General features: G+C 36.1%; 1 protein-coding gene across 3 annotated transcripts in view; it reads left to right on the forward strand.

Moving 5' to 3' along the window:
* Positions 1–18702, forward strand: part of MARCHF7 (membrane associated ring-CH-type finger 7) — a 51089-nt gene that overhangs the window by 27963 nt on the left and 4424 nt on the right. For 2 of the 3 annotated variants that reach the window (XM_079924024.1, XM_079924026.1), the window contains 5 exons: positions 1612–2716; positions 6109–6278; positions 12161–12270; positions 15140–15253; positions 16728–17597. In XM_079924024.1, the coding sequence (XP_079780150.1) occupies positions 1612–2716; positions 6109–6278; positions 12161–12270; positions 15140–15253; positions 16728–16877 (1649 nt within the window). In that variant the 3' untranslated portion in view covers positions 16878–17597. Of the gene's footprint in view, positions 1–1611; positions 2717–6108; positions 6279–12160; positions 12271–15139; positions 15254–16727; positions 17598–18702 lie in introns of those variants that run through there. The other variant, XM_079924025.1, reaches the window with a different exon arrangement.

Below are 18702 nucleotides of genomic sequence, written 5' to 3' on the forward strand. Positions count from 1 at the left end.
TATGTATAAACTATATTGTTATGCATAATTTATCTAATAATGTTACATTTTTGTCTTTGTATGTCGTTAAAATCACAGTACAAAGGAATAAATGAAGTGAATATTATAAAGATTTAGAATACAGGATAGCTTGATATGTTTTCAACCTTATTTGTCATTTTACTTTTAAAAATGTAAATATAAAATATTTAGATATACATGAGTATCCAGATTCTGTCTGCCTATAATTTTTTCACTCTTAAGAATGTATGTTTTACATATACTTGATAATTCTTGTATACTACAATATAATTTGCCTTGTGAATTAACTAAAACCTGAAATCATCATTTTAAGACATAATTTAGAATTCCTTTAGTTTAACATGAATTTGTCTTTATTTTCATTTAGTTGGAATAAAGACCCACACTGTTTCTGTCAGTGTACATAAGCCAAAACTTTAAAAAAAATAGAAGTCCAATGCACTGTCCATTGTGCGACAGAGCCACCTTAAAAAAAATAAATGCCATAAAACAATAATACTAAATAACTGAAGATAAAAGGTGCTAATTGAAGTTGAGAAATATAGCAGACAGAAGTGGAATTTGATTTACAGAGAAGAAGATACATTTCTATTTAAAGATTTAACTAGATTATTTTAAATAATCTGTTGGGGCAAGCCGTTGCTTTATTTAAGACAAATGAAAGCATCTTTTCATTTGCTTGGCTTTGGGTGGAGGAGCTTTAGTAGACAGTGTCGGTAGCTTCTCGGTTTGGGGCGTAAAAATGTACAGAATAGAATTGATTTGGTCCCTAACAGTTAATCCTTCCATGAGGCACCATGTATTAGCACAGTAGCAATCTAGCTGTTAAACTAGATGTATGGATGAATATTCTTTATGAAGGAATGCTTTGGTATTTCTCTTTCCATTTGATGATTAGAACCATCAGTAGTGTACTATTAAAATCGCAGATGCCAGGGCTCTCTTCTGACTCAGTATTGGAAAAAAAAAAAAAAGCATAGTTACGTCTGATGAGTAACCGGGTGTAAGAGTCACTGCTGTTAACTTGAAAGAAAAGATAAAACATTGGAGAAATTTTGAACTGTTAGCATGGTTTGCTGTAAAATTATAAGGGTGATAGTATTTATGTGAAATAACTTTTGTTCTTGTTCCAGAGTAAGAAAAATCTCCAAAACACTCTATTATTATTTTGCTTTTACTTGTTATGAGTCATTTACCTTGAATTTGTTTGCCCATTTAAAATCCCTTATCCATTTAGATGTTAGATATTCTTCTACCATATCAATTTCTGATTAATAAATTCAACTGTTTTAACTTCATCAAGTTGGTAGATTGATGTTTGCCTCTCATAAGCTATAATACATTTCTTTTTTAAAAAATTTGTAATGCTGACTTTATACAGCAGTATTGGATTTTACCAAAGGTATAGAAAGATAGATAAATATGTTTATTTTTTCTGTAATAATAGTTAAGCTGTGTAGTTATAATATGCCAGTATTCAGTTTGAATCCAGTGTTTAATTTTGGCAGTGATTAGTGGTTAATAGACACAACCTTAATAATGCACAAATTTTTCATGTAATTGACTACCTTTCCTTTCTTTCAAAAATAGATGTTCAAGACAGAGTTCCTTCTTCATATTCACAAGGAGCAAGACCAAAAGAGAACTCTTTGAGCACTTTACAATTGAATACATCATCTACAAATCACCAAATGCCTTCTGAACATCAGACCATACCATGTTCTAGGGACTCTGGTAGAAATTCTTTAAGATCAAATTTTTCTCCAAGAGAATTAGAATCTCCCCAAAGCAGTATACAGCCTGGATTTTCTTATATTTCAAATAGAGGTGAAACCTCAACTATAGGCAGTTCAAATAGGGTTGGCTCATCTCAAAGATCATTTCAAGAATCTTCTGACAATGAAGGTAGGCGTACAACAAGGAGATTGCTGTCACGTATAGCTTCTAGTATGTCATCTACTTTTTTTTCACGAAGGTCTAGTCAGGATTCCTTGAATACAAGATCACTGAGTTCTGAGAATTCTTACATTTCTCCAAGAATCTTGACAGCTTCACAGTCTCGTAATGCAGCATCAGCTTCTGATGGTCCTGATAACAGGGCATCCGAAGCTTCTCAGGGATTTCGATTTCTTCGGCGAAGATGGGGTTTGTCATCTCTTAGCCAAAATCATAGCTCTGAGCCAGATTCCCAAAATTTTAACCAAGAATCTGAAGGTAGAAATACAGGACCATGGTTATCTTCCTCACTTAGAAATAGATGCACACCTTTGTTCTCTAGAAGGAGGCGAGAGGGACGAGATGAATCTTCAAGGATATCTACCTCTGATATACCATCTAGATCTCATCATATTTTTAGAAGAGAATCAAATGAAGTGGTTCACCTTGAAGCACAGAGTGATCCCCTTGGGGCTACTGCCAGCAGACCACAAGCATCTGCAGCACCAAGCAGTGCTGCTACGGGTGGCTCCATATCGGATTCGGCTCACGGTGGACGAAGTACAGGAATAACAGGGATCCTTCCTGGTTCCTTATTCCGATTTGCAGTGCCCCCGGCACTTGGAAGTAATTTGACCGACAATGTCATGATCACTGTAGATATTATTCCTTCAGGTTGGAGTTCATCTGATGGAAAAAATGATAAAACTAAAAGTGTACCCTCAAGAGACCCAGAAAGACTGCAAAAAATAAAAGAGAGGTAAGTTTGAATACCTATCTTAAGCCTGTGAAGAACAGATGAGAGAAAGAACTGTTTGTTTCTAAAATGGTTTCTCATAAGAGTGATGTCTGGGGCTTCCCTGGTGGCGCAGTGGTTGAGAGTCCGCCTGCTGATGCAGGGGACACGGGTTCGTGCCCCGGTCCGGGAAGATTCCACATGCCGCGGAGCGGCTGGGCCCGTGAGCCATAGCCACTGAGCCTGTGCGTCTGGAGCCTGTGCTCCGCAACGGGAGAGGCCACGGCAGTGAGGCCTGTGAACCCCCCGCCAAAAAAGAGTGATGTCTGAAATTTCTTGCCTTAAAATTTACATCCAGTAAGATGTTAGCGTCTTGCTCAGAAGTAAAATGGATAAGAATTAATACTGGTGGTGGGCACTGGGGGTGTAGATTGCATTGGGAAATAATCTAAAGGTTATTTTTAACCAGCTTTGGCTACAGATACATATAGATATATGTATATATAAAATATACAAAATCTTAATATACAAATATACAAATCTTACATATACAAAATCTTAATCTCTTACCCTGTTTCTAGGTAGACTAGTGCTAAATGGGATTGGTAAAGCAGCCCAAGTCGTTGTGGATTATCAAGACAATGTTTCAGCCTTTATAATATCATTTATTGGGACTTGCCTGTTGGTCCAGTGGCCAAGACTCTGCGCTCCCAATGCAGGGGGCCTGGGTTTGATCCCTGGTCAGGGAACTAGATCCCACATGCCACAGCTAAGAGTTTGCATGCTGCAACTAAAGATCCCACGTGCCACAACTAAGACCCAGTGCAGCAAAATAAATAAATAACAAAAAAATAAGATCATTTATTTACCATTTATTTGTATTTCTCACTTCAGATCTTTTTTGGAATAAGTTAAAATCGTTTCCACAAATTTTAAAATTTTCTTTTTAAGTCCAAATGTATACTGAATATTCTTTATATATTGTGACTGTTTGACAGAGATAGCAGTTTAAATTCAGGACTTAGAATCTTTTTATTCGTGTGAAATCTTTTGTAGAGTTTAGTTGCTTAAAAATCTTTGGGAAAGGGCTTCCCTGGTGGCGCAGTGGTTGAGGGTCCGCCTGCCGATGCAGGGGACATGGGTTCGTGCCCTGGTCCGGGAAGATCCCACATGCCGCGGAGCGGCTGGGCCCGTGAGCCATGGCCACTGAGCCTTCGCGTCCGGAGCCTGTGCTCCGCAACGGGAGAGACCACAACAGTGAGAAGCCCGTGTACCGAAAAAAAAAAAAAAGATTAAAGATCTGAGATTTTTCACTCCAACTTAATTATTTTGTCGTGTAAGTGTAGTTACTTACTTTTTCCACCTATTAAAATTAGTTTTATGATAAAATGGGATAGGATAGTAGATGTAAAATATACTTGTAAGAAGAAAAGACTTACGTAAAGCTAAGGTCGTTGGGTGTTTTTGTTTTTTCTTGTTCATAAAGGCCCCATGTGATGGAATTTTGGGGGAGCATAGTTGTTATATCATTTTAGGGTCTTATGGTCTTTAACAGGAAATACATTCAAATCTTGCTCTGGGGAATAAAGGGAGCTTCGCATGCTTTCTGAGATACTGAACATTGACTAATATCTTCCCACTTTCCCTTATATAGGACAAATTGTTACCATGTGACTGTTCTCTTCTTTTAAAATTTGCGCTTTTTCCTTCCTTGTAGAAAGATTTACTCTGCCCTGGTAGTGTTAGCTTTAATGTTATTACAGGGGCTCCCTCTAATTGCAAGCTGTCTACTGAGTAATGTAGTAACTATTATATTTCTTGTGCTCAAAGTTAGATTAATTTGAGTGCAGTAGTGTAAGTAGGGCAAAAAATTAATTTAGTGATTTCCAAAGAGAAACTAAGTAAGCCATCACCACCCTGTCTGGTAAGATAGTTTAAAAAGCAGCATTTGTTGCTTATTTTGACAGAGTTTATATGTGTGTGTTCCTTTATTACATATTTTGCTTAAAAATGAGGATTATAAGATACTTTACAATTAAATGAATAAAAGTATAAAAAAATTGAGTCTCCCAAAGTAAAAACTTACCAACCAAAGAAAGTTATATCTAAAGGTAAAACATAAATGTTAATGCTTGAGGTTGTATCTCTGGTTAATCCTAGGCATGAAAGTCACCTAAAAGTACGCCTGTTCCTCTTTCCACACATCTTTTGCTAAACTCATTTGGAACCCATATAATCCAGGTTATATTTCAGTAACAGTTTAGCATTCTGTATCATCAATTTACTGAGTACCTTTTTCATGTCAGCAGTACACTAAGGCAATAGGGATTTTAATTTAAAAAACTACTTGTCTTACAGTGATCATTCTGCATTTAAATTAAGCAGTCCATGTTGGCCTGTGAAATAGAGGACATAGGTTAATGGAAACTGCTCCACACTTTAAAAGCCTACCCTTGTAGAAATAAGGATGATTTAATAACATCGCTGGGGTGGGGAAAATGAAAAATTTTTAAATCTCTTCTTTTGGTTTTTTTTATTATGATTTAATACAAAAAGCTTATCAGTTTAAACATATGTGGCTCTGCTAACATGTAAATTGAAAAATCACAGGTCAATATTTGTTTAATTCATCAAACTTGTCTTAAAAGTTTTGGGGGAACAGGGACTTCCCTGGTGGTCCAGTAGTTAAGACTGTGCTCCCTATGCAGGGGGCCCAGGTTCAATCCCATTGGGGAACTAGATCCCACATGCCACAACTAAAAGATCCCGCATGCTGCGACTAAGAGCCCACATGTCACAACTAAAAGATCCCGCAAGCTGCAACGAAGATCCCTCGTGCCGCAACTAAGACCTGGTGCAGCCAAATAAATATTAAAAAAAAAAAAGTTTTGCAGGGACAAAAGTGATGGGTATATAAGTACATTATCTTTATACTGCTGGAATTGAAGTAGTCTGTGGTACTGCAGAAATTAAAATCTTAGTGAAACTTACAAATTGATTGTGAAAAATATGGAATTTAAACTCTGGTAGCAGGGGTGGGGTGTGGTGGTGGTGGGATGAATTGGGAAACTGGGATTGACATATATATACTAATACTTATAAAATAGATTAGTAAGAACCTGATGTATAAAAAATAAATAAAATTTAAAAAAATAAACTGTGGTACAAAAGATAATTACTTAAACCATTTGAAGATAAGTAATAGGATAGCCTACCTTATTTACCTTTAAAATATTTATTATAATTTTTATTCTTACTGATACAGTTTTTCTTAGAAGTTCCTGTTTACTATTATTGTTGTTTGCTTTTTTTCTACCTAGAGAGACCATGATATTGTTTGGGATTATGTATGATTGGAAATGACCAACCAGGATGGTTTTGATAGCTCTGTTTAGGAAATGTACCTTCTTTTCCAGCCTCCTTTTAGAGGACTCTGAAGAAGAAGAAGGTGATTTATGTAGAATTTGTCAGATGGCAGCTGCATCATCCTCTAACTTGCTGATAGAGCCATGCAAGTGCACAGGAAGTTTGCAATATGTCCACCAAGAGTGTATGAAAAAATGGTTACAGGCCAAAATTAACTCTGGTAAGATTTACCCTTTTGTGTATTTTGTTTTCACAGTTTTTTCAAGAGATGCACGTATGTATGCATTTTAATTAACAAATATGGTTATAATTTACTGATTGTCAAATTTATACTCTTATCAAAAGCATCAATCATTTTTTGAAGCAAAAGCATTGAAGAGCATTAGTCTTGCTTCATAAATTTAACGTATAATAGTGTTTCTTATATTTCATTTACTGAACAAATCTACTGTCATACATGTATAATGCAACTGTAATTTGTTATTGTTGGTAACCCTTACATCATGCAATATCTTTTTGAATCAAAGAAATATTCTTACTGTTTACCAACTATGTGTCCTTGAGAAAGTTTTATTGTCTCTAATGTTGCTATGCAGCAATAAGATTACTGTAGGGAGTCGTTGTTTATTAGGTGCCTGTTATGGAGCCAGGCATTGTTCTAGATGTGGGATACAGAGAACAAGACAGACAAGGCACTTGCTCTCCTGGTGGGATTACGTGTTAAAGGAATGCCTTGTTGAGGTGAGGACATTTATACTTGAACGAAGAGGAGCTAGCTATTCTAGAATGAAAGGAAAAGCATTCCAGCACACAGAACAACTAGTACAGAGACTTTAAGGTGGGAATGACTTAGGTGTGTTTGAGGAATTGAATGAAGGCCCAGCATGGCTGGAATATAATTAGTGGGAAAGGAGAGGGGTGATAAGTTGAGGTAAGAGAGATTAGCAGAGGCTAGCTCATTTAGGACTTCGAGAGTTAATGTCAGAAGCTTAGATTTTTAGGTAAGTGTCGTGGGAAGCCACTGAAGGTCAGGGGAGTGAAATGATCTTATTTATGTTTTGGCTGCTCTGTGAAGAGTGGAGTTTAGTGGGACAAGAGTAGAAGCAGGGAGGTCAACCGGGAATCTATTGTGTTGACCAACCAGGAGTCTGTCTTTACAAGAGGTAGTGATGGTGGTGGTAGAAATGGATGAGGGATTCTGGTATGTTTTGGAGGTAGATTCTATAAGACTCGCCAGTGGATTGGATGTGGTGGCGTGAAGGAGAAAGAACATTTAGCGAAGCTCATATTTTTGCCTTGAGCAACTAAATAAATGGTGGGGCCATTTACTGCAAATAAAGAAGACAGAATAGAATAAATTTGGGAGAGGAAACGTAGTTCTGTTTTAGAAATATTGTATTTGTATATATTGTATTTGAAGAAATATTGTATTTATTAAATAACCATATGGAAATGGTTATGGGCAGTTAGCAAGACAGGCGTGATGTTTCAGGGGTTTTAGCACAGAAAATAACAGTTTTAGGAATCATGAGCACGTAATATTTTAAGATTTGAGATTAAGTAAGGTCACTTGAGCAAGAGCAGATATTAAAAAAATGAGCCCAAGGGCAGAGCCCTGAGGCACCCAAACGCTTAGTGGGAACAGAGAAGGAGATTTGAGGAGCAGCCTCAGTCTGGTATGAAGAAAACTGAGAAAATGTAGTGTTGTGCAAGCCAGAAGAAGAAAATGTTTTAAGAGGGTGTAACCAACCCTGTCAGGTACTGCAAAGAAATCAGAACAAAGAGATAAGAACAAAGAAATGGGGCTTCCCTGGTGGCGCAGTGGTTGAGAGTCCGCCTGCCGATGCAGGGGACGCGGGTTCCTGCCCCGGTCCACGAAGATCCCACATGCTGCGGAGCGGCTGGGCCCATGAGCCACGGCCGCTGAGCCTGCGCGTCCGGAGCCTGTGCTCCGCAATGGGAGAGGCCACAACAGTGAGAGGCCCAGGTACATCTTAAAAAAAAAAAAAAAGGAACAAAGAAATGACAGCTGGATTTGGTAGCATGGATGACCTTGGTGACTTCAGTGCTGGGGAGGTGGTGGGGAGGTGTCTTTATGATTAAATTGAGCTGAGTAAGACTGAGAAAGCAGCAGCATAGACGCCCTCTTACAATAAGCTTTACTGTCAAGGAGATTGGAGACACAGTAGGAATTGGAGAGTTATATGGGGTCATGGTACATGTTTTTGTTCTGTTTTTGTTTCGAGGTAGAAATTTGAGGGCATTTTTTATTTTAACAAGAGATACAATGGAGAGAAAAAAAATTATGAAAAGGGAAGGGAGGGTGGCGCAGTGGTTGAGAGTCTGCCTGCCGATGCAGGGGACACGGGTTCGTGCCCTGGTCCGGGAAGATTCCACATGCCGCAAAGCGGCTGGGCCCGTGAGCCATGGCCGCTGAGCCTGCGCGTCCGGAGCCTGTGCTCCACAACGGGAGAGGCCTGCGTACCCGCGGTGAGAGGCCCGCGTACCGCAAAAAAAAAAAAGGGAAGGGAAAGATGGGATCCAGAGCACAAGTTGAGTAGTTAGCCTTTAATAGGAAAAAGGGTACTTCATCGCTAGAAAGCTAGTGTAGATATGGATTATTGATCAGTTTGTTGCTTTGGCGAGAAGGTGCTTGAATTCCTATATAATTGCTTGTTTTCTTAGTAAGGTCTTTAGCTGATGAGGGGATGGGTTAAGAGATTTTCATGTGTGGGGAAAATAACATTCTAAAATGCTTTCAGGGTTTTCAGGTAGTACTAATGTCCATAAAAATCTGTGGCCATGAATATGATTTAAAAGTGGGATTGGGATACATGTACATTTTTTTAAGAAGCAGTTTTCAGATACTTGGATACAGATGAGGATTTGAGTTCGATGGGGTTGGGACCTTTGCCAGGCAAGTATGATGAAGGGAGTTAAGGGTGTTATAAGGCTGTAGTTGTGGTAAGCCTAGAAATTAGACGAAATAAGGAAGGGAGTAAGGACATTAGGAAGTGGATAGCGAGAAGTGGTAGGGTCAGTGTCTCTGAATCTCAGTGACATTGAAGAGAATTGCCAGAGTAGGTGAGCTAAAATGATGAAAAGTTGTAGGTGCACAGGAGACGATGCTTAAAATACGGATTTTAGGAGTAGTGCAGTAGTACACTGCAATGACAGGGTCAAGGGTATGACCATAAAGTAGGTGGCTTAGGTGGGGAAGGGTAATATTGGAAGCAGGGATGTTGAGGAAGTCAGAATCAAATGTGGTCTTATGTGCATGTTGAAATAGCCAGGAAATAAGCTGGGTAAAGAAGAGACGTGCTAAAGTCATTAATGAATGAGGAGGGACTTAGGGTTTCAAAACAGCAATAGGTGTGGGGAGGGGGCATCTATCCCTATTTCTTGGTCCTGAGGTACAAAGCATTGTGGGGGAAAAAATGGCTGCAGAAGAGTATGTATCAGTTTGTGAGGCACTGTGGTTCAGGCTTGCAGTTGAAGAGATAATTCATAAAGGAGATTGGTTAAGAGGAATTTAATGTTAGACTATAAGTACCAGAGGACCTAGTGAAATGTTACTCGTAGGGTAAGAATGTGACTAGTAGGGTGGGAAATTAGACCAGAGTAATAAATGTACATAATTGTGTGAAAAGGACAGTCTGATGATGATAGCTGGGTAGCATAGGCAAACAGGTTGTGAGGTATGATGGTATTAATTATAATAATCTGTTGGAGAAGTTTGAGTAACCTATTCAAACTGGAGATTACGAGGCTAGTGGGAAACTTTTTTCCTGCAGCAAGGTTAGCAAAGGCCTCCTTGGGGTAGGGGGTTATCTTTTCTTGTAACCTAACCTGCTCCCGAACCTGTGGGATAGGGCTGTCTTACCTGTAGCAGCCTCTTCTTGGCTGTATAGTGTTATGACAGCCTCATAGGCTTTATTAGTCACCACCCTGGGGTGTTATTAAGATAAAATGAGTGCTCAGCATGGTTCTTGACACTTAGCAAGGGTCCAGAGATGTTAGGTATTACCAAAATGAAAAACAACTTGACTCACCTTCTGTTATATTTGCAATTGGATTGTTAGTATTATGTAGGCAGGAAAACAGATAACACAATATATTGTCTAAGAACATTGGATTTTTGGAGTTAGACATGCTTAGGTTGGAATATTGACTCTAACACTTAACTATAGGATTTTGAGTAAGTCTCTTTTAACATTGGTTCTGAACCCTGGTTGCTGATCAAAATATTAACCATTGGAGTTTTTAAAAATATAGATGCCTCACATCCATTCCTAAACATTTTTAAGTAGGTCTGGGATTGAGCCTCAATTTCATCATGAATAAAATTGAGTAATAGCTTGTTGTTATGGTCAAATGAGATGATGTTTATGAATAGTTTCTCACAGTATTGGACTCATAGTAAGTACTCAATTAAATAGGTTTTAAAGGTAATAATAAGTATTCATGGTCAAATGAATGTTAAGATCTCAAGAACTGAACCTTCCTTTTAAGTTTCCACAAGGCTTTCTCGTATTTACATAAAGACCCCATCTGGTAGGTGATTCTCTGGTAGAGATTCATTTCAACATTTATTAGGCAGCTACTATATATGGACTGTTAAAACTTTACAGGATGTTCAAAGATAAATAGAATACGTCTAGTACAAGTTTAGGCAAATGCAGTCAGGGCCTACTGAATGAGGTGGGGTGTAAAGGACAGAGTCCTGGATTAAAGACTGTAGGGATAAATGGGTTCCTCCCATCTGCGTATGGCCTTTTTGAACAACTTCTGTAGGTCACTTGTTCCGTGGAAGAGAAAAATGAAACCCTAAGATGTGAAAGACTTTGTTTTAATGATATCCAGTGTCCATATTTTATGACCATCACATTTTTTCCTGCTTCTGAATCAGAGAATAAATGTCTGATAAGAGAAAGCCTTCTGAAGTTTCACATTATTTATATTCTCCATCAGGTCATAATACTATGGACTTATCCTGAATCTCCAGAACTTCTCATCTATTTTGGCACATAACAAACACTCAGTAAATGTTAGTTAAATTGAATCTAAATCTTTATCTTGTTTATGCACATGACTTGCTCTAATTTTTAGTACATTTTTTCATTTTAAAACCCTGTCTAAAAATAAACACAAGGGGGAAAATGTCTATTTATTTAATTAGACAAGACTTACTTAATTGGAGCCAGAAGCTTAGGAGTAACCAAATGTTGAGTGCCTATAGGACAGACGGAATTTTATTTGTGGTAAAATATAAATTGATATAGCATGAAATTTGCCTTTTTAACCAATCCTAAGTATATAATTCAGTGACATTAAGTATATTCCAAATGTTTTGTGATCATCACCACTATTTATTTACAAAACTTTTAAGTCATCCTAATCAGAAATGTTATACCCATTAAGCACTAACACCCTTCTCCCCCTCCTCCCCAGCCCCTGCTAACTTCTGATCTACTTTCTCTGTGAATTTGTTTATTCTACATATTTCTTACAAGTGGAATCATACAACATTTGTCCTTTTTGTATCTTATTTGTGCCTTATTTTACTTAGTTGTAGCATGTATAAGGACTTCATTCTTTTCATGGCGGAGTGGGGCTGTTTTTATCTGAACAAAGGTGGATCCCTTTTTTTGCCTTCTATCCTGCAGGGAAGACACATTTCTTAGACCACAGAAGGTCTTAGTATATGTTGTCACATTAAAGATGCTAGCCTGAGTATATGTAACTAGTCGTTTTAGATACCATGTTTTCTTGGCATCTTGCCAGAGTACTTGAGGAAGTAGGAAGTACAGATAACATTCCATTGTCAGCTTCCCATATCAAAATGTATGAGCATCTGGTGGGCTGAACCACAAATAATGGGTGGAGGCTTAGGTACCACAGATTAGGACTTGACATGCACATCAGGTGTTACTGATTGATATTTTAGGAGACATTACTGGTTTATGGTTGTAGCACAGTCTCCCTGCTATCTCTTCCTCCCTGCCTTCCTTTCAGTTTTCTGTATTCCAAGCTTAAACCTACAAGGAAAAATGTTTTGTGGTGACCCTGCAAAATTAAGCTTTACTTGTAATTTTTTACCAGGTTCTTCGCTAGAGGCTGTAACCACCTGTGAACTCTGTAAAGAGAAGTTGCAGCTTAACCTGGAGGATTTTGATATTCATGAACTACATAGAGCTCATGCAAATGAACAAGTTAGTATATTTTGCCTAATTTACCTTGGTAAGTGTCTATTCTGTGCTTAAAGGACAACTCTTGAAGAAAAGATTAAATCATGGTCAGAAAACCTGCATTAAAATAATAACAACAATTTTCTTTTACTGCATTAGGTATGATTTTATAATTTTTCTTTACTTTCCTATAACTTTTTGAAAGTGAAAGGCAAAAAAGCAAGTCACAGGTTTAAAATTAAGGTAAAATTTATTATATGGTTGCTAAATAAAAGTGAAAATAAAGGCTTACTAAGTGGTCGGTCCCCAAATAGGCATGCTAAGAGCTGTCTTAGTTGTGAATACCTCTTAGTCCTAGAACATTTTTGAAACACCAAGCCCTGGATCTTCATCCTCTTTCTTCCTTCCTTCCTCCCTCCATCCCTCCCTCCGTCCCTCCCTTCCTCCCTTCATTTTTTTTAATGTTAGGAATAGCTTTTTATGTGCCTATCTGCCCCCATGTTCTTCTACTATCCTGGTTCCTTCCACTCTCCTCATTCCTACCTCCAACTTTATGTTGAACAACTTATGAAATCTTTTATTCCAAGTTCACATTGTTTATAAACCTCTTTCTTTTAGTATTTGTGTCATTATAGTCTATTCATATAATGAATAATCTGATCTTATTAAATTTTTTTTCAAATATTCTCATTTCTCAGATTTTGGGGTATTATTGATAAATGTTTTCCTCCTAATAATGATTTGGTCACTATTTTGTTTCTTGAAGCTTTAAATTAAAAAAATTTTTTGAGATGCTTAGATAGGTAGAATGAAGAGTTCAATATTATCCCCCTTTTCTTCCTCCTAAAGGAAAATTCTGGGGAAAAAAGATGTTAAAGGAGATTACAAGGATGACTCAAGAACCGTACTCTCCAAGTGTGCTTAGCATAATTGTTATAAAAAGAGATATGATGGTGGGAGAATGCATGAATGCTTGAAAAACACTTAAAGGAGTAGTGGACACCCCCCTTTTTTTGATAGAGGTAAAGTTCACATAAACATAAAAATCATTTTAAAGTGAACACTTTGGTATATTTGCGATGTTGTGCAACCACCACTGCCATCTAAGACACTTTCATCTCTCCTAAAGAAAATCCTGTACCCGTTAGCCAGTTGCTCCCTGTCCCCTGCTTCCTTCGGCAACCTCCAACTGCCTTCTGTCTCTCTGGATTTATCCATTATGGATATTTCATATAAATGGAATCAAGCAACATGATCTTTTATGGATACCCTTTACTTTTAAAATGTGGGAATAATGAATACCCTTTGAAAATCTGATTAAAATCACACTCCTAACAAAATATACAAAGACACAATATTTGTATATGATTTAAGGGATTCCCAGATCCTTTGAAGCTGATTACTTAGATCCAGGTTAAGAATCACTGATTTAATTAATGAACCATTAAGGCAATTGATGTAGCATAGATGCTATTCATACTAATTATTACTTTATTCTTTAATGAGCCACTTGTCCAAAGAGAATAGTGTTTTCAGCAAGGAGTTGTCTTCAACCCCTAAGGAGTCTTTCTAGATAGCTGAGCATTGGTATTTTAAAGAACGGGGGAAAGAGTATGTAAAAATAGAATGATGGAAAGAAAAAAATTTTTTTTTCATCTTTTCAAAATGAGAGTAGATTTCAAAGGATGGTTTTCTTCTGCCATTCTTCCTTCTCTAGGTGCTCCATCATGTCTCTTAAAGGTGGTTCTTTGGCATTTCGATTCAACCAGGAATGTTTTCATGGTTCTCCAAGGATTTAATGACCCACAATCTTAAATAATTTAAGTGTGAGGAAATATTAGGTGGGGTCATTATAAAAGCAATGACAGTCTTGATTAAGCTTCCTGGCTTTAACTTTGTTCTGTGTGAATCTTGGATTCTGGGGGCCCAAGAACTACTCTCATTTGAAATGATTAGTTTAATGCAGTTTATTTCCTCATTGTCCAGTAGCTTCAATTTTTTCAAGGTGATAAGCATTAAAAATTTTTTAAAAATTTTGAGGACATAAATTTATTTCCTTTTAAGTTAAAAATAAGAAAAGTAAGTGAAGATTTAAAGAAAGTTTTAATAAGTCAATTTCAGATTTCTTGAATGCTCTGTGGAATCTGATAACCCGTTACTTGCTGAAGTTGTTACTAAGAACATATAGTTCTTAACTTCAGATGAGTTAATTGCCAAAAATGGTACAACTTACAGGTAGTTCACTGTATAAAAATTACAGGACAGATTAGGTTTTTAATAACACTATATTCATGACTTGTATTCTTAGCTTCAGAACAACAATTTTGAACCAAAGGACAGTTTTTACCCACTATAAATTTCTATGTGAATGATACGAAGAACAGTTACTCTATTATCTTTATTCATTTTTATATCTGCTGTTGCCTTAAAGTTAATTATATTATGTAATAGACACTTGACCCATGTGACTAGGTTTTAATTGTATAATTTATTGATTTAGCTATAGATGAAATGATAATTTTAAGTAAACATTTGTAGCCATTTGTATTAATAAAATCTGTTAGGCGCATTATAACTTGATAGAACCAGAGCATTCATTCTACCATCAAATGAGTTAAAAGTCCCACTTTTATATAAATTACATAAAAGAAGACTGTATGAAAATAAAGAGGATATTCACACACCTATTTGTACACCTTACAGCATTAGTAAAATTATGAAATTATGGAGCGTGACTTTTTATTTCTTGGTTTAATGGATGATGCTGTATCTCTTACTAAGACTGGATATGAATACATTTTCTCTAGTTTCTCAGTATACTTTGGATGTCAATCTCTTGTCTATTAATTTTTCATTCTCCATATTCTTTTTCTTGTTTGCTTCCCTTTTGAAGGCTGAGTATGAGTTTATCAGCTCTGGTCTCTACCTAGTTGTGTTACTGCACTTGTGCGAACAAAGCTTTTCTGATATGATGGGAAATACGAATGAACCAAGCACACGTGTCCGAGTAAGTAACCTTGGAGCAGGGGAAAAGGGAGGATGTGATGCAACAAGTGTTTGCTTTGGAAAGCAGATTGTTTTATATGTTCACAGTCTATTTCCTTTGGGGAGTTCTTACATTAAAATCTTTCTTAAAATTAAAGGTACTGTAGATTTAATAGAAATTGCTGTCTGCCTTACCTCTTTATCAAGCAACCTTATTTTCTCATAAAGCTGTTTTAGAAAAAGAAGTAATTTTCTAGCTCTTGAAGGTGATTGGAATATATTTCAGTGAAAAACGGGGACAGAATTGGAAGTACTAAGGAAAATGCTCTTTTTAATTAAAAAACAAAAACAAGACTCAGTATTTTAACTTAGAAACCTGAAATTGAACTCCAAAAACTGAAAGAGTATGGGAAATTAACTTCAATTTATTTGTTACTATCTTGTAAAAGATTACCAGTGTAGTAGTTTTTAAGCCTCCATATTTCAAACTACTTAAGATCTGGACTATTTGGTATTTAGTCTATACCCTATTGCCTTAATTTAACACTTAAGCTAGCTGTTTGTTAGGTATTTTTAATTAAATGGTACTGTTATGGAAATTTATACTGCCTTGCCCATTTTATGTAGTGGGGACTAGAGTCTATATCTCATTACAGTAGCATTCTGAACACCTACTATCTTGAAATGTGTTCATAAACATATCCTTCAAACTATTTTTTATATAGATATTCTCTTGGTGATGAAAATTTAGTAGAGTTTATGGTGAGGTATAATGTTTCCATTATATTTTGAAAATTATCAAATAGCCAGTTCAGTGTATATGGGTAGAACATTTTTCTGTAATCATGTAAACACTATTCCTGTGAGCCAGTTGACAGATTTATTATCATTCAGAGAAAAGAGAACGAACTATCAAGAGCTTTCAGAATTTGAGCAAAGAGCTCTTGATTTCTAAACAGGCAACTTACCTCTTCAGAGTGAACGAACCATATAAAGTATATAATAATATGTGTTGAATTCATGCCTTTGTAAAAGGTATACACAAGTTAATATTAAAGTGGAAGTCACTTTTATTTTTTTAAAAGTACGGAGTCAAATGTAATACTTCTAGGCAGGAAAATACTGATTTATTATTTTAATTGACCACTAAAGTTCACTTGGGTCCAAAATGCAGAGGTTTAATTTTTTTCTCCATAGTTTTTGGAAGTATTATATCAATGCAAGAAGACAGCGGTATTCATAGAATATTATATCTGCTCCCAGTTTCTACATGATTAATATATGATTTTTACATAGGTAATAATGATTATATAAGACATTAAAAAAAATCATATCCTTAAGCTTGTAAGTTTTGATGTGGGGGGAGAAAGACCCCCTATTTAAAGGCTTAAAATTATGTTTGACTTTTCAGTAGAAATGAATCTCTTATACTGATTCTCTCTTTAGATCCATTTGCTACATTTAAACTACTGTATTTCTTTCTGCATTGTTTCTAGTTTATTAACCTTGCAAGAACTCTTCAGGCACATATGGAAGATCTCGAAAGTAGGTGGAATTTCCCCTCCCCAGACTTGTTGAATTTACTTTTGCAAATTAAACCCACAGAGCAAAACCTAAGTATATATATACTCTTTCTACCAAATTAGAGCTTCATTTATAGGCTTAATAATACCAGAATAATTGATTTGGGAAAGATGGGTTGGGCAACTGACACTAGTTTTTTAAGAGCCTATTTTTTAAAAATTAAATTAATTTTAATGTATGGAAGGGTGTTGTTATAACCATCGGTATTTTATTTAAAATAAAAATATATATTTAATCACCTTAATTTTAACACTTTTAATGTTAACACTTTTTTAAAAGAAAACGTTTAACTACTAATCAAAACACACTTCTTTAGATTTTTTGTGTGTGAAATTTTACTTGTTCTTTAGCTTTGTTAGATCATAAAAGGTGTTCCCTGGGTTTATATATAGTTCTAGGAATATAATCGTGAAAGAGTCCTAATTCTGAGTCCCTAACAGAAGCCATAGTTTTTTGTTTTTTTTTTGCTCCTTGTTCAGGTCCTCATGGACCTTTAATAGGCAGCCAGCTCCGCCAGCAGCTCCAATCTCTTAAGATCACGTTCCAGCTTTAGGACTTCTGCCTGGGCTCCTATGTGAAGGCACTTAATGCCCAAATCTTTACAGGCATCTGCACAGCTTACCCTCTTCTCAAAGTCCTACAACCTCCAGGGTGCTTCATACCAGGTGGGCACAGATATTGGTGGCTCTGGAACAGTTCCTGGGAATCCAAGATTACCCTATTGTGCTTTTTCACCCAAAGCAACTGGCATCCCATGATCAGATTCCAGTACACTCTTTGAAGTGTTTTTATATATGTTTTCTCCAATTGATTATCTTCTATACTCATCTTCAAAATACTTGGACTGTTAACCTGTAGTGTGCATAATATTTTTACCTCTAGAGAAAGCTTAGCATCCTTTGAAGTAAGGTTTTTTTAAGTTTTAAAAGGATTAGAGGTACAACTAGGTAATGCATTTTCACAATTTTAGTATGTGTGGAAATGGTATATAAAGGAATCAAATGGTATAATAAAGTGGGACTTCATTAGTGTAAATCTTTTTTTCCTTCATTCCTTCTTAGTTCAGATCCATCATGTTAGCTAGTACAAAGATTAGTTCTGTCTTTTGTAAATTATAATTGATACTTTGTCAAATGTGATGAGAGTAATTTGTTGCAGTGTACATTTTCCCCAGATTGCTTGTTTTTTTTCAACTAACATTCTCATTTAGAATTTAGTTTTCTAAACATATAGGAGGGTCTACTCCCAACCTGTGAATGAGAGGAAAAAGGTGAAGTTGAAATATATACCCAGACTCAACTGAGAGTGAAAGATGTGGGTGCTACAAGTTAACTTCTAAGTACTAGAGTATTAATACATTCTGAAAATTGGTTCTGACTGAATTTTGTTCTGTAGAGTTAATCCAATAGAAAACATGAGAAATTCTCTGAAAAGCTATTTTATTTCTTAGTTTAACATTTCTCCATGATATTGCATAAAAGTTAAGCATAGGATTTACTCTTCATGAGCTAAGTATATGCTTGATATTTATTTAAAGTGGATTTTAAATTTCTGCAAGGTAAATATATGGAGATTGAAGTTTCATCTATACGTGTTGCATAATTTTTTCTTGTTGATTCCATTTGCTGGTTGCCCTTAAATTGTCCAGTATTAAATACAAGAAGAGTGTACATTTAACCTTTCTGCCCTTGATAATAGGGGAAATGCTGGTAGGATGTTTAGTGAACTTCCGTTTTCCTTCACATGCAGACAGTTACATAGTCTTGTACTTACTGTGTCCTTCTTAAAGACGTTCGTGGAAGTTTTATATTAAACTCTTGAGCCACTAATGACTTTAAAATAAATTGAGGTCGGACATGTTGCGAGAGTGATAAATTTCTGACAATG

This window comes from Stenella coeruleoalba (assembly GCF_951394435.1).
Source record: "Stenella coeruleoalba genome assembly, chromosome: 6".
NCBI lineage: Eukaryota > Metazoa > Chordata > Mammalia > Artiodactyla > Delphinidae > Stenella > Stenella coeruleoalba.